The 20,681-nt window shown below is 37.7% G+C and overlaps 1 protein-coding gene across 1 annotated transcript in view; it reads left to right on the top strand.

Moving 5' to 3' along the window:
- Positions 1-20,681, top strand: part of MSH3 (mutS homolog 3) — a 215,285-nt gene that overhangs the window by 171,385 nt on the left and 23,219 nt on the right. Inside the window, exon 20 of the mRNA XM_007487380.3 lies at positions 93-250. Within this exon, the coding sequence (XP_007487442.1) occupies positions 93-250 (158 nt within the window). The remainder of the gene's footprint in view (positions 1-92; positions 251-20,681) is intronic.

The raw sequence follows: 20,681 nt of genomic DNA on the forward strand, positions 1-20,681 counted from the left end.
TTTGATAATGAATTCAATTTATGGAATAAATTGTACCTGTTAAATAAGAATGCCTCTGGAATGCTATGTTAAATTGCTATTAAATTTTCTAGGGGGACTCTGAAAGAGTAATGATAATTACTGGACCAAACATGGGTGGAAAGAGCTCCTACATAAAACAAGTTGCATTGATTACCATCATGGCACAAATTGGTTCCTATGTTCCTGCAGAAGAAGCTACAATTGGGATTGTGGATGGTATTTTCACAAGGTAAAATTATTGGTTCCATTTTAATATATTCCTGTAAATGAATCATATTGAATTTTCTTTCCATTTAAGCATTTAAACTGATATATTTTTCTTAAATGTTTTAGTTCTTTTAGAAAGTATTTCATCATGAATCATAGAGCTGCAGGGTGTCTTAATGCTCATATATTGCAGCATTTTCATTTTTCTCAGCTGGGAGAGCTAAAAAGACTTGTCTGATATAGTTTATTTCATAGTTCATTATCTGCTAGCAAGTTCTAGTAGGAAGAGCACTTCTTGGAGTTAGAATAACTAGTTTTCATTCTAGCTAGTTTGTCCCAGTCTAGGTGGCACAACTAGGAAATGGCAGAGTTGGGATAAAAACCAGATCTTCAGCATCTCTTCAAAGTTATTCCACCTCTTTGGTCTTTAGTTCCCTCATTGTAAATGAGGGGAAAGGTCTGTAAAAAGAGGAAATGTCTACAATAATAATATTCATAAGGATCATATGAAATTGTGCATGTTCTTTAGTTTCCCAAAGCCCCATATAAATACCAGCTGTGACTCTGGTAACTATAATTTTGCTTTTTGTTATAATCTGTAAATTTAATCGCCTTTGACAAACTATAAGCAATTATATATGTAAACTGACATAGGAAGATGAGAAAAATATGAATGCAAGGTTATTTTTTGGATAAAAAACTGGCTTGTGACCTAACTTAATTTTCATGGTATGTGAAGATTATGGGAAAAATAATAATTTTATTGAACCATGGCAACTTTAAATTTAACTTTGCTTAATTATATATCTCTGACCTATTGTCTCACTTAATCCTACCAATGTGCTGTGGTACATTTCTGATTTTTAATTCGGATTTGTATTTACATAATAATTTATCACCTGGAATTTTTTTCTTAAATTGCTATGTGATATTCTCTTTCAGAGGACATTAAACTATCACAGTTCAAAACTGACTTAATTATGATTGCTATGTAAATGGCTCCCAGATCTCTGTATCCTTCTCTAATATCACTTCTTAACTTCTGTCACACATCTCTAACTGCCATTTGGATATTTCATACTAGATATCCTACCAGCATCAAAATCAGCCTATCTGAAACAGAATCCATTTCCTCCCAAACCTCACCTCATTCCAACACTTCCCAGTTTTGCTCAAGGGCACTATTTCCCATCCAGTCTTCCTGGTTCACAGCTAAGGCATTCATTATGCCTGACTCCTCCCTTTTTCTCACTCCATATATCCAAATAATTGCCAAATCTTGATCTTTCTGTCTGCAAAACTTTTCTTGCACCTATCACCTTCTCTCTACAACATAACCATCCCTCTGTTTCAGGATCTCATCAACCCTTACCAGTCCCAAGATATAAAGCCAATACACAAAAAAGTAGCACAACTTTAAAAAAAGAAAGTTTTAAAGGAAAAGGGTTATTTTCTGATAACATCATAACACACCAAAGCCTCACAATATTACTATTTATTATGGGCCAGCACTGAGCATAAGGAAGGCTTTTCTTGGATACTGTGTGAGTGATTTTCGTTTCTAACATACTAAAAAAAGGGCCTTATTATAAGCTAGTTTTGCAGTAAGGCCGACCCACAGAATAGCATCTGAAAATATATAAATGTGAAAATGAGGTTCCTGTGTAATAATTAGAATGTCACAAAATACAGATACTTCATTGAAAAATAAGATACAGCATCAGGAATTTCTTTTTTTTTGTTTTTACATGCTCAATGGTATGCTTTGTATCATCATCTTTAGAAAATAGTACATATTTCCTGAATTTTACACTGAGGGGTCATAGATATATTGCTAGATGTTAGATTTCTGAAATCTGGTTACTGAAACCTAAAGAGGTAAAATAATTTGTCAAGTGCCATACTACTAAGTAAAATGCAGGTCTGGGATTTGAGTTTTAAACTCTCCCAGCTTCAAATCCAGTGCTCCTTTCATCATACCATTACCATTTTTAGATCTTTGTGGATTCCTCATACTTTGTTTTGGTTTTGAATTTTGAATAGACAATTTATTAATATTCATAATTACTTGAGTGTTTTTTAATAGTACTATTCTTTAAAGTCATCTAGGTGGTGCAGTGGAGAGGAGTCAGGAATACCCATGTTTAAATCTTGCCTCATAAACTAACTTAGTGGTATGACCCTGGAAAAGTCACTCAACATCAGTTTCCTCTTGTAAAAATGGGGATAATAATAGTACCCAACCTCTCAGGGTTGTTGTGAGGATTAGATGAAATAGCATTTTCCTTTCCATAAGGAATATGTTGAAACAGCTATTTGTATAATTCTACATCATTGGTTTCTTTTGAGAGAATCTACCTGTATTCTTATCAAGAAACATGTCACTGTTTTGTAGATCATGGAGAATACCTTGTTTCATATGAGCCTTTACAAGTTTAGCATTTTCCTAGATTTCCCATCTTGTTTTTAAATGATGTTTCCATGGAAATGGAAAGGTTGCTACAGCGGTTTTCCCTCTGGTTATATTTGACAATTTTTTATTATAGCTTTTCTAAATTGACTTTAAATACTGATCTGACTCTAACACTTATGAGGGAGGGTGGCCTCAAAGAAAGAAAGAAACACTTTTTTTTATTGTAGCATGTAATAATTTTGATTCTAGTGAAATATTTCACTGTTAGAGGGTGAAAACATGCTATCTATCCTAGTAATTATGTACAATCCACACTAGGCTAATATAATGAAGTAGGATTGTATGGTGTACTTAAATTTGTCGTTTCCCATTTCTTACCTTTTCTGCGAAATAGTAAACTCTGCACTCAACACCATAGTTTTTATGTTTATTTCATCACTGTTTATTGCCTATTCTGACAAATAGCTTCCTCATTTGTCATTTCCAAATTTCTTCCCCTTTCAACCTATAACTCTTGGCCCCTTCTTTTCTTTCATCTTGCAGCTCTTTTACAAGTTTGAGTAATTTCTGGAAGGATTTACCTTTTCTCTGGGGAATTCTTTTCATTTTTTGAAGATGTCAGTGTGTCATGATATTGCCATGCACAGTAGAATGCAATTGGAATAATACCTTTGTTGCAAAACTATATTTAAACAGGAAAATAGGACTTTACCTTCTTCTGCCAGTAAATGGGTATATAACAGTGCCTTCTGTTAGCTTCAAACAGAATCTCCTCTTCTACAAATTGTACCTGGACTGGCCTCCACTAACTTTACAATGTTTTAGCCATGAATGACTTAGCCTGGGAAGATATTTGTCTAAACTCTTATGGTAGGTTAATGGAGCCTACAGAAGATTGCACATTTATTTTGGTGGTTGGTTTCATGGAGTATGCAGAGATCAACAAAACAATTCTCCCCACAAGAAGCTCATAGTCCAGTTAAAAGGATAAAATCAATCATAGCAACTAGGTGGCTTAGTGGACAAGAACCAGACCTATAAACAGGAGGTCATGGGTTACATGAAGCCTTTGGGAAGAGTTCTTTGTTCTGCTCTCCAGCCCTCTAGAGAATACTGAGGAGATGTACCAGAGCTGATGCAGTCTTGGAAGATGATATGGTTTCCTGGGGCCATGATGGAGTCCAGTCCCAAGAAATGTATGTAGTGGAAAATGGTGTTGCTGTTTCTTTACAGTCATGTTCTTAACTCCATTTGGGTTTGCCCATTCCTTCTCCAGCACTTTTTACAAATGAGGAAATTGAAGCAGACAGGTTAAAGGAATTGCCTGTGATCACACAGCTACTAAGTGCCTGAGGCTAGATTTGAACTCAGGAAAGTGAATCTTCTTGACTCCAGACCTGGCACTCTAGCCACTGTACCACCTAGCTGCTCCCAGCTGGGAAGTGGTGCACAGCTATTGAGTGACTGAGGCTAGTCTGAGTGAGCTAGACTGAGTGAATTCATCTTGCTGACTCCAAGTCCAGCACTCTTATCTCACAACCACACAGTGTAAAAATGGAGATTTGAACCCCGGACTTCAATTCCCAGAAGTCCTTGGTAGTTCCCAAAATTCCCTAAAATCTCACTGGAGATCCCCACCTGGGCCGAGAACAAAATGGGTATTTAAACTGACTGTACCCCCTACTTGGTCTCTCTGCTTCCACTTCTAAGCACACGTGGCTCTCTACCTAGCAGGTAAGATGTAGAGTAAGTGGTTGTGAATGGGCTCTGTGCCTAGGGACATGCTTTCTTATTTTGTATTTTCTTTATTTCTTAATCTTTAATAAATCTCATAAAAATATATACTTTTAGCAGAGAAACTAATTTAAATTTAATTGTTACAACAGATAACTACAGGGTCTTCCAAAAGTCCTAGTGCAGTTTTAAACTATCAAATCACAACATTATAAGTCCCACCAGACTTCATAAATCTTTACTACCCTGAGCAGGGGTTGTTCCAAAGGGTAATAAATATTCAGTGGCATTATTATAAATCATATTATTGCTGATGATAATATATGCTCAGCATTTTCTTTTTGGCCCAGGACTGTGATTTTATTATTGCAGAGAACAAACTTCTGGGAGAAAACTCCCCTTTATCAAATGCCAATCAGTCACTATTCTATAACTTGGTTTTTGGTTTTGTTTTTAAATATATTTTTCCATACTTTCTGTCCTAGTAACAACTTTTTAAAGATAGAAAAGTAGCAAGGCTTAGGCAATCAGAGTTAAGTGACTTGCACAGGGTCACACAGCTAGGAAGTGTCAGAGTCCTCCCAATTTCAGGCCTGACACTCTATCCACTGAACTACCTAATTGCCCCCTATAATTTAGTTTTGAGGGTTGCCTGGGCCACTAGGAATCCCTTTGATTTGTTGAGAGTCTCAGAGCCTCTGTATTTCGGAAAAGACAGTTGAACCAAGTTTTTTTCAGCTTTAGTGCAGGCTCTCTCTCTAGTTCTGTTTAATTATGACGAGCTTTGTCTCCTGGAGTGCACTTAGAAAGAAATTGTGAAGATTAAATGAACTCTCCCCTGCCCATTTTTAGATTTAATCACCAGAAGCTTATATACCCCACTTACACTTGAGCAGGGGAGGTCTGTGACCCACGTGTGCGATCGTAGGTGATGAACGAGAATCAACTGACTGCCCTCTGGACAGTCCTAAGCAAAGCTTTAGCTGTAATTGGTACATGTAAAATGGAAGGAAATCATGGGAAGTGATGAAAAAGAAGGTCTTTAAAAATGCCAAGAACTTCCTGTGAAGAGGTCTTTTGTCTTCAACTTGACCTTGGAGGAGCTCTGACTGAGGATCTCAGACTGCTTCTACTTTCCTTAAACTACCATGTGGGGTGAGTGAAAAAGGCTGACTCCTTTCCTGGATTTTCTGTAGGAACTAGCCTCAGGAGAGACCTACCCTCTTGAGAGAGGCTTCCTGCATCCCCAGGTCCTCGGCTCAAGACCGAGGTCCCTCTGATCAAGGACTAATTAACCCTGCCTGGGTTGAGCCAGGGGTCAGAGCAAAATAATTAGTGTGTAGGTAGGTATCTTACCCTATCCTCTCTCTGATTTTCTTACTTTCACTCTTTCTATATTTTATAAATAAATTGTTACACAAAAATAATTTTGGAATTGATTAAAATTCCTTGTGATCCTGCTCTTAAATAATCCAGTCCAACCTTTTATAATAACCTCCTTACCTTCTGTCCCTTACAAAATCTCTCTGAAAAAAAAAAAGGAGGAAGAAGTCTCTCTGGTTTCTTTTGTTTTCTTCTTCTTATTGTTAGTTTTAGTTGCTGTATTTGTTTACCTTTCTTGCATTTTTTTTGTTTGGAATGTTTCAGAGACAAATAATCTCTACAACTTTGGTTTTCTTCCTAGGAATGTTTTTGATACTTTCTTTTTCTTGAATCATTTCCTGCATTATGGTGTTCAGGTTTTTTTTTTGTTTTTTGCTTTTTAACGTCGTGCTCTTTTGGGAGTTCTATAATCCTTAAATTGTTTATGCCCCTCCTATCTTAGAGATCATTACATTTTGCTTCTACAGAAATCATCCTTTCTTTTAGTATTATTGCTTTTTGCTTCTCTTTTTTCAGATTATCTTTTACTTTGTTTTTCTTTTAATTCTTAATCAGTTATTCTCTTTTTGTTTCTTTGGTAAGACTTGCCACCATGGATTCAACTTTTTATGTTATGCCAATTATTTTTGCTAATGCAAGCCATGAATTCTGTTCTGAAAATTCTTATTCCTCTTTTAAGTCCTTTTGCTTCTCTAGATGCTCAGTATCCTATTTAAATTATCTTTCCACTTAATACTTTCTTGCTGTTTGCAACATTTCCCATGCCACCTCTGACCTGATCAAAGTATCTGAATATACATCAAACATGTAATCATTATTCCACAGATAACATTGCTAAAGCATAATGATCATTACTTGGATAATCTGAACCATAACTTAAATATAGACTTCATAATTTTTCTTTATAATGTATATACTTTGGGAACAGCTCTCTGCCTGACATTATGAGGGATATTGTTTCCCAAGTCAGCTAGTATGGCATTTCCAAGGGGATTCTGAATTCTTGGAACCCCATGGATAATTTACCTGGGGATTAAGCGAATCTGCTATCCAGAGCTGCCCAGATCTCATCTCTCTTGCCTGGTTTACTTCCTAGAACCCCATGCACCCATCCCCCATCACTTCCTTGCTCACAGCTACCTTCTTTCTTCCCTTTCCCTAAGGCTCAGAGATGGCGATTTAAAGGGAGGAGAAGGGCATCCCTAAAGTTGTAATTAGGAATTTAGGAGCCCCTATTTTAGGATACCATTTTAAAACTCAACAGGAACAGATTTCTTTGGTCAAGTTGTCAATGAAATGTTCTTAACTGTATAAAGCAGCTCATAAATTAATAAATTCCTTGGCTCCATTAATGCATTATTAACTGTTCCTGACCTATATAAGGGTTAGAAAGGAGGATTAGAAGGATTAAGTCTGCCTGTCACTCCTAAAAATACCCTGGAGGTTTTTTTCCCCACTTAATCACATAACTACAACCTTCTGTGTTGCCTGAGCTGGCCAACTTTTCAGTACCTTTACTGTGAAACCTAAGAAATTTCATCTAGATTTTCTATTACATTTGGGCGGAAATATATAAAAGGTGATAACAAAAATTAGGTATCTATTCATTTCATGCCAAGATGTTCTAGACTTCCCTTTATTTAAAAAAAAATTCAAAATTTCAAATTCCACCATCTAGTATAGTATCTTGTGTGTAGTATTTGCTCAAGTAATTTATGAATAAATGAAAATTAAAAATTAAAAAAGCATTATGTTGACTCAATTTATTGGAAACATTGAGCACAGTTCCCTAACATCCATAGTAAATTCTCATTGGTGAGTCATCAGCACCACTGTGTGCAGGGCATTTTCATGAAGTGCTACTGAAAGAAATAAATTTAATCATTTAGATTCTATCCCTAGGGACCTGGAGGCAGGACCGATATACATTTAAAAAGACAATACTTACAAAATTCAACTTACACAGAAGCAATAGAGAAATAGAAGGGAGACTAGGGCTGTCAGATGTAGATTCCAGTTCCAAATGTTTTCATTGATGTGTTTTGAGAACTTTGTCAGGTTGCCAGTTCTTTATCCATTAAAAGTCCTTCCTGTGTTTAATGAGTGGCTAGACTAGATGACCATGACTGTCCCTTCCAACTTTAATGTTCTGGAATTCACAAAGATTCTGAGAAGAAATTAATAGTCATATAAAGTTATACGCATCAGTGCTCCAAGGGTGCTAATAAAGTTCATGGAGATAAATTCAATGAAAATGTAAAAGGAAAAGAATATAGCAAGGAGAGAAAGAAGAGATGGAGATTGTAGTACACCAAGATTTAAATGAGTATCAGCCCTTTGGGCTTTCAGCTTCCTCATCTGTAAAAGAGACTGGTTGGATTCCTAGATCCCTTCCAGCTCTAAATCTGAGATCCCAGTCAGGGTCAGCAAGGACTGCAGAGGAATTTGCAATAGATGTGAGAGGTGATCAGAAAACTCCGGATCAGATGAACAAAATGATCCTTATGCATTTGGCCTTATTAAGAAGTTGAATGGAGGTACCAAGGGCTATTACTTTTTTTCCCCCCCTTAAAAAGACCTGCAGAAACCCAGTCTAGCACCATCGACCCTACCATTGATTGAGGTCTCCCAACAATATAACAAGGAGGGCAGGGCTGGTTGTTTTAGTAGTGATTTTGGAACTGTGTTATCTTGAGTCAGATATAGCCTCTCTCAGCCTCAGTTTTCCCCATGAGACAATACAATTACAGATTTAGAGCTGAAAGGGACCTCAGAGGTCCCTGAACCTAACTCCTTATTTTTTACAGTTGAAGAAATTGAGACTGGAGAGGTTAGATGACCTGACCAGCGTCACATAGTCCAAGATGAGATTTACACCTAATTCTTCCTGATTTCTGCCCTACCTCCTTTGTAAAGCACTTTGCACTGATGTCGCTTGGGGAACTATGTAAATGTTTATGATGATTGATGTTGTTGTTGTTAGGCAGTTAAGTGTCACAGTGGATAGAGTGCATGCCTGGAGTCAGGGAGACTTATCTTCCTGAGTTCAAATGTGACCTCAGACACTTAGTCCTAGACTGGACAAGTCACTTAATCCTGTTTATTTATAAAATGAGCTGGAAAAGGAAGTGGCAAATCTCTCAAGTAGCTTTGCCCCCACAAAAAGCCAAATGAGGTCATGAAGAGTCAGGCATGACTAAAAAATGACAAAACAATAATAATAATAATAATAAATATTATTATTCTTTTCATAATTCCAGGTCTAGTGTTCCAATGCCACATGATTCTAGCATTGAAGAGGGCCCAAGGGACACTGATAAGGGTAGTTCCAAAAAAGAGGAAGGTATAAAATCAGAGATTTTACTAATAGCTAGCATTTATATAATGCTTCAGATATGCAAAGTTTATCTTATCTGATCCTCCCAACTAGCCAGTAAAGTAGGTAATAAAATCATTCCCATTGTATAGATGAGGAAAGTAAGGTTAAGAAAGGGTGAGTGGTCCAGTGTCACACTACTATGTATCAGTGGCTGGATTTGAACTCAAATCTTTCGGAGTCCAAGTCTTGCTCTTGTTAGCACTAAAAGTATTGTTGAAACCAATTCTGAAACCTTTCTTAGGAGAAAGTAACCTATTTCAAACATACCATTTAATCATGTTTTAAATGAAGTGATATCCTATATAACAATAACGATAATAACATCTTTATACATAATTGTTGTTTAAGCTAAAGAATATGAAACATTAAGTTTGAGGTTATATGTATAATTCTTAATTTATTTCAGATACTGTTTTATTGTAATGTTAAACTTTCAGAGTAGAAGATTAAAAGATAATTTAGGGACCATAAAAAAAATTTAAGACACTATTGACTCCCTTTCCCTTTCCTGTTTATTTTAATTTTATGATTTGAGGAGACATAATCTTAGAAATATGCACAATGTCCAAATGTATATGGAAGAATAATGGAACATTTCAGTCCTAATCCTGCTTTCAATGCTTGCAACTTTTCTTTCAAATGACCTATTAGTACATGCAGGTACTTTTTTTTTTCTCCCACAGCAGTTTTAGTTTATTTGATCCGATTATGCAGAGCAGCATTTGTAGCCAATGTACAAATAAAATAATAATGAATTTACATCAGAATTATAAAATTATGCTCATTATTCTCAAGTTATGAAAAACAGCATGAATAGCTAATGTACAAATGAAAAATTTACATCATGCTCCTATGAAGCCCCTTCACAGTAACAGTTCTGAGATATGGGTATGTTAGGTGTAGCTGACCAGATATGTTACAAATGAGGAAATTCACACACAGTTCAGTGACTTACACATTGCCATTAATCTCAGATTAAAACCCAGAACCACCAACTCCTCATATGCTATGACTCTGGAATTCTAATCAGTGCACATCTGAAGCTGTTATGCTGTTTTTTAATTAAAATTTTCAATCAGTGAAAATCTGCCTTTTCTCTCATCCCTTCCCTCCACCATTAAGAAAGAAAAACAAAACTCCATTTATAAATCTATAGAATCACTCCAACTATATTATCTTCTGTGACTTAGACAAGACAAGCCATCTTTATTCTTCTTCCTTTTCCCTTTCTTCTTTCCTTTTTCCATTGTCTTGGCTCAATAGAAGAGAGAAGGCCATGGTGATAATGGGTTGTAGTAGACCCAGAAGAAGAGGATTTCTGCTGTGGGAGGGACGTGGTAGGGAGCTGTATCAAGTGAAGGAGAGGACAGAAGGACAATGGGAAGGGAAGGGATGTCTCGGATCAGGCTGGCCGTTATGGAGTCAGGAGCAAAGTATGTCATAAAAGCCAGTGGCATGAATGTAGGGAAGAAACTAGTTGAAACTGGGAAGAAAAATCTAACAGTAACCTAAGAGTGTTTTGATTACTTTTCCAAACACAAATATGCACTCTTTATCTCAATTTACTAATCCTACTAAGCTTTTCCTAAGCTTGTATGTGGCTACAGTACTCGTCGTAGTGTGCTGTGGGAATCATCGTGATGGACGCTGGGAGCAGAGAAGGGTGTGCAGCACAGGGTCCCACCAGGAAGAACCCTGTGTCCTCGAGGGGATTTTTAGGCACATAGAGAGTGGGCTCTTTCGGGCAAACTTCCTTTCACTGGCTTCTGAGTTTTCCCAGATCCAGCCTCCTGTGTGACCAGCAAAGGGAGTGAAGAATGCACTAACTCATGAGACCTTCTAACAGTTTATCCTGCATTTCTATTTCTATATCTGTTTTTTAGGTGAAGTATATATTTCAGGAATGAATATAACTTGTAAAATCTCTCGCATATGCTCTCTTCTCTGAAACTACCACCACCCTGGTGCAGATCTGCATTGCCTCATGCCTGAATGATGCAGTAGTCTAGTTTGGGGTCTCCTTACCTCAGGTTTCTCCCAGCTATCGTTCCTTCTCCACTTTGCTGCCAAATTGCTCTTCCTCCCACCCCTCATTCATTAAACTTCAGTGGCTCCCTAGATCAGGCATTTTCACTGGCCATCTCCCATGCCTGTGGAATTCTCTTCCACCTTATCTCTGCCTCCTCGATTCCTTCAAGTACCATCCCACCATCTACAAGAAGCCTTCTTTTCCCCTTAATGCTAGTGCCTTTGGTCTGCTGGTTACTTCCAGTTTGTCCTGTTTATTTCTTGTTTATACATAGTTGCTTGCGTGTTGTCTCCTTCTAGACTGTGAGCTCCATGAGAGCAGGAACTACTTTTTGCCTTTCTTTGTATTTGTGGGACTTAGCATGGTGCTTGGGACATGATAGGTGCTTAATAATTGTTTATTGATAGGTTAATTCTTCTGTTGACTAAAATAATCTTGGATAACAATTTAGCCAGTTTGAAATATGAGTGAATTCTCTCAATCTATTTATTCACTGTAGGATGTCTTGGCTGTTTTCAATTTTCTAATGGGCTGCATAGGTTAAAACTCTGCCCTGACATACTCTCTGTATTTTTAAAGTTCCATGTGGTTTAAAGTTCCATTCATTTGGCAAATTCCATTCATAGAAAGGTCTGGAGTTCGTTTAGCTGAAGAATGATGATTAAGAGTATTTGTGTTCTTTGATTCTCTTATATGGAAACAAGCAGGACTTCTGTCTTTGTTTTTAATATAATATTGGGAAATGCCTTAATTAAAAAAGAAATGCCTGACTAAGCTCAACTTCAGTGAATGTCTGATTAAAATCCTGTTGAATATTTGGCTATTATCCTAATTTTTAATAAGTATGTATAGATATACACCTGTTATGATTAAATTTCTCCACAGACCCTATCCTAATTTTACAATTATTTATTAAATAGCAGAAGATTGACCAGAGAAAGAACGTGAGAAAAGCACAAGAGCTGCATGGCTAGCTGCCTCCTCTGTCAGCAGGCTGAGTCATCCCAGAATCAAACTGTGCCCCCCTGAAGCCCTGGGAGGCCCACAGAAAAAGACAGACTTCCTGTCCTCAGTTTTTCTGATGTCCCTCTCCAGAGCCTCTCTGATTGGAGGACAAAGACCTCAATCAGGACAAGAGGCCAGTCTTCCAGATGCTAGAAGCCTCTCTTCCCCCATGCCACTTTACCCAACATGGTGCTAGATGGCTGACTTCATTACCTCAGAGAATCTTTGTTTACATATAGAACAAAGAACTGGTCTCTGATCTCCCATTCCTTACCAAAAAACAAAAAAACAAAAAAAAAACAAAAAATCTAGAAAAAAAGAAGAGAGGATTCCTTCCACTCATGGCCGAAGCCAGTCCATAGCTTCACTCTAAAATTAAACTGACCTTTAAAATCAAAAGCATGTTTGTGGGGGACCAAAAATGGGTACAAATTAATATTAACTTTCCACATATCTATAATTATGTACACGCTATAGTGCATTAGGTTGGATATGGGTGTTATAGATTGGATAATTCTTCTGCATCAGCCAATAGCCTGGAAAATATAAAGGGAAACCAGTGTGAAAAGTTAAATAAGTGTTGGACATCATTATTCTAAAGATTTGAAAGTAACATTAAAGATTAAAAAGCTATTTTTCATATTGAAACAAGACTTTAAAAAACATAACCTTGAGGTTACAGATTCTAAAGCTGAAAAGAACCTCAGAGATATCTCATTTAGTCCAACATCCCTTCATTTTACAGATGAGGAAAATAACCATAGGTGAAAAGATAAAGTACCTAAACTTCACAGAGGATTCAAGGTTTTCATCATATCATGAGATAGTGTGAGGTGTCTGTGCTGTGGCAATGATGAAGAAGCATTCCTTCAACAAACATTTGTTATACTGTAGTGACTGCTTCCTCTCCATTCAAAATCACAGTGAAAGGCTCTGTCTGATTTATTTCAGAAAAAAAGAACTCCTTAAAGAAACAGTTATCACATGATAAGGTTTCTAGATATTCTTAATATTTTCTGGCATCTTCTCATTCCACTGGAGTCCAGATGCCCTAATATTCCAGGAGTATTCCTGTTGGGATGACCTCTTCCCAGTGGAAGATGATCTTCGGGTTTATTGTATGCCCCTTTTCAGGGTAAAGTTGTAAAAAAAAAAAAAGTTTAAGTACAATTACCTCCTAAGTAAATTACAGTATTCTAGCTAAGTTGATGAGGTTGGTTTGTGAATAAACTAGCAGTAAGTAGTTAGTAGAAAATTTCATAGTATACAAGTTGTTTTTCCCCCCTTTCAATTATAGCTCCTGAGAGCTATGGGCCACAAAATAAATGGATATTTGTGGGGTAACCAGCTTATAACAGGAAACATCCAAGTCGAGGTTTCTGCCACCATGCGTTTCTCTCGTTACCTTTCCTCACCTTCTTGAGGTGGTATTCATGGTTAGTCATCCTTAACACTCTCCCTATATTGCTTGTGATACTTGGAAACGATGGTTGAAAGAATAAAGACTTGGGATTCTGGTGAAAAGCTGAATGGACTTCTCACTAAGATGAAAACGAGCTGTAATTCCTGTCCCCTTGCCCCAGAGGTTAAGTCTTGTGCTCAGCACCATGTCTGTGAAGGAGAAAAGGAGGCAGTCTCTTGATGGCTATGGCGTTTGGAGGCGATGCATCTCAGAAGCTTTGAATTAGCTCCCTCAGCTAGTGCACGCAGTCTTCACACATTCTAACAGTGAAAAGTTGCCCATTTTAGAATGAAAGGGCACCCCTGATATGCCCTGTTTAGGAGATCGAAGACACAGTAAAGAGACATCCTTTGAACTATAGATTTGGTTCAGTATTTTCTCAAAGGATACACTTTGGATGTGCAGTTATCTTGATGCTAAGCACACAGTTTATTTTTTACTAATTTCTTGTTAATAGCTCAATACTTACAAACTTTGGGAGAAATTATTTTAGATCTATCACTTAAGAACTGCTCTAGCTCAGTTCAAAGAGGTTCGCCACCAGGTTGACTACAGAGTGATTTTTCAGCCACATTAATTTGTGTTGCTCAGGGGCAGAGAAGTTGCATTCTATCAGTGGTACAGGGGCCTAAATCAACTTGACCGTACATCTCCTGAAATGAAGTTCTCCCAAATAGGGCACTTTGCTTTCACGTGAGGAAAAGAAATTCATATAAATTCTTACTTCTCTTCTGAGATCCAGACCTGCATATCCAACTACTCATAGGACATCTGGCTTACAATTCAAATTCAACATGACTCAGAAGCAAAGATGATTATTTTTCCCCCCATAAACCTATACAGTCTTCCATCATTAGCATCTCTGATTACCTTGTCTTCCATATTCAAGCCTGTGGTCTTTTAATTCTTCCTACTCTGTCACTCTCAAGTCCTGCCAATTTTTACTGTACAGTTCCCCACAATTATCACTTCCTCTGGGGCATCATCTCAGTATAGACATTCATTACCTCTAGTATTATCAGTAACTTTCCATTTTTCTTTCCTCAATTTTCTATGAAAATAATTATTCATAGATCTAATTTTGACCCCACTAATAAATCTTCAGTGACTTTTAACTAAAGTTCACCCACCTTTCTTTGATTGGCATTCAAGACCCTTTCCATCTTGTTTTATCTCATTAAAAAAAATTTTTTTTTTCAATGAAGAGAAATCCATTTTTTCTCCCTCTTGCCTCCTCATACTCCCAGTGGTTGGGGGTGGCAGGGTAAGAAAATTCAAATCTTTTTAACAAATATGCATAGTCAGGCAAAACAAATTTCCATATTGGACATATTCAAAAAAATGTATACTTCATTCTGTATCCTAAGTTTATCACTTCCTGGTTAGGTGATGGGTAAAATGCTTCATTTTATCATTACTCCTTTGGAACTGTAGTTGGTTATTGCATTTATCAGAGTTAGATCTGTTAATTTATAATATTGTTATTGAATGAATTGTTCACCTGGTTCTGTTCACTTCACTCGGCATCATTTTGTATATGTTTTCCTAAGTTTCTCTGAAAGTGCCATTTATTATAGCATAATAGTATTCTGTTATATTCGTATGCCAAAATTTGCTTGGCAGTTTCCCAACCGATTGTGTCCCAACTGATCTTTGTTTCCAGTTTTCCCCAAAAACATATAGGAGCTGGTATTCATATTTTCGTACACATGGGTCCTTTTTTTCTTTCCTTGATATCTCCAGGACATAAGTCTAATAATGGTTTTGCTGGTGAACTGGCATTCAGTTTAGTAATGTGTGGTGTATAGTACCAAATTTCTTTCCGGAATGAATGGACCAAACTCTATTAGCAGTATCTTTATATCCCTATTTTCCCCAGGTCTTCTAACATTTGTTATTTTTGCCAACTTTACTAATCCGTTGGGTGTAAGAACCTCAGACTTGTTTTAATTTCTACTTCCCCCTTCATACTTTGCAGCATTTTTTCATATGAATTTTGATAGCCTTGGATTTCTTCCTTTGAAATTGCCTTTTCATGTCTTTTGACAATTTTATCACTTAGGGAATGGCTCTAATTCTTTTAAATATGAATTGGTTTCTTATTTATCTTAGAAATAAGACCCTTATCCAAGAAATGTGCTGTAAAAATCCACACACATCTTTTCATATTTCTTTTCTAATTTTGTGTTGGCTTTTTTTGTATGTGTGCAAAAGCTTTCTAGTTTCATGTAACCAAAATTATCCAGCATATCTTCCGCATCCTTTTCTGTGCCATAGATTTGAAAAGTAATTTCCTTTTTGCCCATTTAGGTCTAAGTAATGTATTTATTTGGAGCTTATCTTGCTATATGGTGTGAGGTGTTAAGCTAAACCTAATTTATGTAAGACTATAATTTTTGTCAAACAGTGAACTCTCACCACAGTAGACAGGTTTAGGTTACTGTGCTCACTTGCTTTTTATAGATTATGTCCCTATTCTTCTCTGTTCCTTTTGCCCAATACACAATTGTTTTGATGATTAGTGTTTTGGAGGATAGTTTGAGATCTGCTACTGCTTGGTCCTTTTCCTTCCTAGTTTTTTCCATATATCCCTTAAAAATCTGTACATTTTGTTCCTCCAGATGAATTGTTATTTTTCCCCTAGATCTATAAAGTATTTCTTTGGGAGTTTGATTGTCCTGGCACTGAATAGGTAAATTAGTATCATAATTATTATACATCTGCTTGGCCTACCCATAAGCAAATAATATTTCTGTAGTTACTTAAGTCTGTCTTCATTTCTGTAAAGAATACTTTGGAGTTAGCATTTATTCATATAGTTCCTGTGTTTATGTCTTGGCAGGTAGACTCACAAGTTTTTTTTAATCACTTGGCAATTATTTTAAAAGGAATTTATCTCTCCTATCTGGATTTTGTTGGTAATATACAGAAATGCTAATGGTTTATATCGATTTATTTTATATCCTACAACTTCACTGAAGTTATTTCAGTTAATGCTTAATTGATTCTCTTTCTCTAGGGTTCTCTAAGTCATCTCAGATCATTTGATTTTTTTTCCCTCTTTTTCCATATGTATTCCCATAACTTCTTTTTTGTTGTTGTTATATTGCTTTACTTAGCATTTCTAGTAGTATATCACAGTAGTGGATAGAAAAGCTAATGGATCTTTGTTTTACCCTGGAAACTCCTTGTTGATCTCTACTATATATTACACTGTCTCTTTGTTTTAGATAGATACTACTAACATATTAAGGAAAACTCTTTCATTTCTGTGTTTTCTAATATTTTTAACAGGAGTGAGTGTTGTATCTCGTCACAAATTTTTCCTGCATCTACTCATATAGTTCTGTTATTATTAATATGGCCACTCTCATAAAAGATAAAAAAGGTATCGGCAACAGGTGGAAAGAACACTTCAGCCAGCTCTTCAACCTACCCTCCTCAGTCGACCAAAGCGCCCTTGACCAGATCCCCCAAAACCGCTCCATTGAACAACTTGATGTCCCTCCTTCAATAGAGGAAGTCCAAAAAGCTATTAAACAAATGAGTGCAGGCAAGGCACCCGGTAAAGACGGGATCCCAACCGAGGTGTACAAGGCCTTAAATGGAAAGGTGCTCCAGGCATTCCACATAGTACTAACCAGCATATGGGAAGAGGAAGACATGCCCCCAGAACTCAGAGATGCCTCCATCATAGCCTTATATAAGAACAAAGGCTCACGAGCAGCCTATGACAACTACAGAGGCATCTCACTACTCTCCACTGCTGGAAAGATCCTCGCCCGTGTTATACTCAACAGACTCCTGTCATCTGTTTCAGAGTAGAACCTGCCTGAATCACAATGTGGCTTCCGACCAGATCGTAGCACCATCAACATGGTCTTCACGGTGAGGCAAATGCAGGAAAAATGCCTTGAGCAGAACCTGAGTCTCTACATTGTCTTCATAGACCTGACAAAGGCATTCAACACAGTGAACAGGGACGCATTGTGGGTGATCCTCAGCAAGCTCGGTTGCCCAGCAAAATTTATCAAACTGATCCAACTCTTTCATGTCAACATGACAGGGGAAGTCCTATCTGGTGGAGAGACTTCCGATCACTTCAACATCTCCAATGGCGTGAAACAAGGCTGTGTCCTCGCTCTGGTACTCTTCAACCTATCCTTCACCCAAGTTTTACGACATGCTGTGATGGATCTAGACCTGGACGTCTACATCAAATGCCGACTGGATGGCTCACTATTCGACCTTCGCCTCCTGACTGCAAAAACAAAGACAACAGAGAGACTCATCCTGGAAGCTCTCTTTGCAGATGACTGTGCTCTCATGGCCCACCAAGAAAATCACCTTCAAACCATTGTGGACAGGTTCTCCACCGCAACAAAACTGTTTGGCCTGACTATCAGCCTCAGCAAAACAGAGGTGCTGTTCCAACCTGCACCAGGGAGGCCAACGAACCAGCCGTGCATTACAATCGACGGCACGCAGCTTTCTAACATCAACACTTTCAAGTACCTGGGCAGCACCATCGCCAACGACGGGTCCCTAGACCACGAGATTAATGCCAGGATCCAAAAGGCCAGCCAGGCACTCGGGCGGCTGCGCTGCAAAGTCCTCCAACACAGAGGTGTAAGCACTGCGACGAAGCTCAAAGTGTACAATGCAGTGGTCCTCAGCTCGCTCCTGTACGGTGTGAGACATGGACACTGTACCGGAAGCACATGAAGCAGCTGGAGCAATTCCACCAACGCTCCCTCCGGTCAATCATGAGGATCCGATGTGTAATAGTTAAAATAGTTGGTTGTCATAAACTGAAGTGAGTTAAAATAGTGGAGGATATAAACTGTAGTAGACTAGAATCTCTGAGTAAGTTTTCACCTCTTTGCTCCTTGTAAGTTCACAAGTTGCCTAACCTTTATAGGTACTTATCTTAAGAACGTTTTGCCTTATTATAAGTATGGGTTTAAGTACTTTTCATTGTTCAGCAAAGAGTTTACAACTATCTTCCCCTATGGCATGCATAAGTATGGGTGAAGTAGAGTTCTCACATTCCTGATCAAGTACCTTCACTGCCCAAATGGGGAATGGTCTTAACCCAACCTTATGAAGTAGGTTCTGAGAAATTTTAAGGTTCACAGATGGCAGGACTGAATCACCAACCAGGAAGTCCTCGACAGAGCCAACTCCACCAGCATCGAAGTCCTGGTCCTCAAAACCCATACGATGGTCTGGACACGCCATCCGCATAGACCCACAGCGAATACCAAGACAGGTATTCTATGGTGAACTGTCAGCTGGACTCAGGAAACAAGGCCGACCAGAGAAAAGATACAAGGATCAGCTAAAGTCCAACTTGAAGTGGGCTGGCATCACACCAAAGCAACTAGAACTCGCTGCCTCTGACAGAAGCAGCTGGCGAACCCACATTCACCAGGCAGCCACCACCTTTGAAGATGAGCCACGTCGATGTCTTGCCGCTGCGCATGAATGCCGACACCCGGCCACAATCACACCTCCCGTAACAACTGGCGTCCTAGGCCCCGTGTGCCACAAACTCTGTGCCTCAGTCTTTGGACTTCAAAGCCACATGAGGGTACATCAATAGATGATAATGCACAAAGACAATTGTCATTCTCGGCTTCCGAGAGACTACTACTATTAATATGGCCTTCTGTGTTGATAATTTTCTTCCTATTGAGTTAGTCCTGCCTTCCTATCATAAACTGGGCTGGTCAAAGTATATAATCTTTGTGATATGTTGATATAGTTGCCTTGCAAATATTTTATTTAAAATTGTTACAGCAGTGTTCATTAAGGATATTGGTCTCCAGTTTTCTGTTTTGACTCCCTGGATTAGGTATCAAGATCATATTTGTACCACGGAAGGTATTTGTTTGGACTTCTCTTATTTTTTCTTCAAACCCCACCCCCACCCCCCAAAAAAAAGAAAACCCCAGACAACTCTTATCTTCTCTCTTTGTATCAGTTCTAAGACAGAATAGGCTTTAGGGTTAGGCAATTGGGGTTATGTGACTTGCCCCCAAGGTCACACAGCTAGGAAGTGTCACAGGCCAGTTTTGAACGCAGGACCTCCTGATCCCAGGCCTGACTCTCTATCCACTGTACTATCTAGCTTCCCTCTTTCCTATTTTTTCAAAGAATTCATGTAATTTTAGAACCCACCTTGTCTGTTACTACTCTCTTTCCTGTGTTATATGCTTTCTCCCAACTAGGATGCTTTATCTAGCCTAACTGCCATGATGTTCACTCATGGTGTTGTACTCTTTTCTCCTTTTCAGGTCTTGACTTCCTGTTGTTACTTATCAATATTTTAAAATTAAATTAATGAGTTAATTTGTTTATTACATTAAAGTTACCAGGTATCTCCCTCACATCTTCCCTCCCTGCACTAGAGAAGGCATCATTTGACAAAAAAAAGAAATATGTTTATATAATATTTTGTCTTGCTCATTTTCATTTATCAGTTCTTTCTCTGGAGGTGGATATGCACAAGTTATTCTTCAAATAATATTTTTGTTCCTGCATATAATGTTCTCTTGGTTCTGCTCATTCGCTCTTCATAATTTCATGTAGGTCTTTCTATGTTTCTTTTTTAAATTATCCTCACTATTTCTTTTGTCACTGTCCTATACCACTACTTATTTATGTGACTTAATCAGTTTAATGGAGTATTATTATACTCTATATATGATATAAAGACTACAAAAGGGGAAGGGTTAACATGACTGATACAACAATAAAGAAAACAGAATCAGAACAGAAGTAAATATTATTTTAAAAGCTTATATATATTTTTTTCTTTGCAACATGTTAGTGGTTTGAAATTCATAATATTAAAGTTTTATTCTTAATTTTTGTTTACTTGGTTGATACTTATTGCATTTTATTTTTATTTTTTTAACCCTTACCTTCCATCTTGGAATCAATACTGTGTATTGGTTCCGAGGCAGAAGAGTGGTAAGGGCTAGGCAATGGGGGTTAAGTGACCTGCCCAGGGTCACACAGCTGGGAAGTGTCTGATGCCAGA

The sequence above is a fragment of the Monodelphis domestica genome, chromosome 3 (assembly GCF_027887165.1).
Source record: "Monodelphis domestica isolate mMonDom1 chromosome 3, mMonDom1.pri, whole genome shotgun sequence".
In the NCBI taxonomy this organism is placed as follows: domain Eukaryota; kingdom Metazoa; phylum Chordata; class Mammalia; order Didelphimorphia; family Didelphidae; genus Monodelphis; species Monodelphis domestica.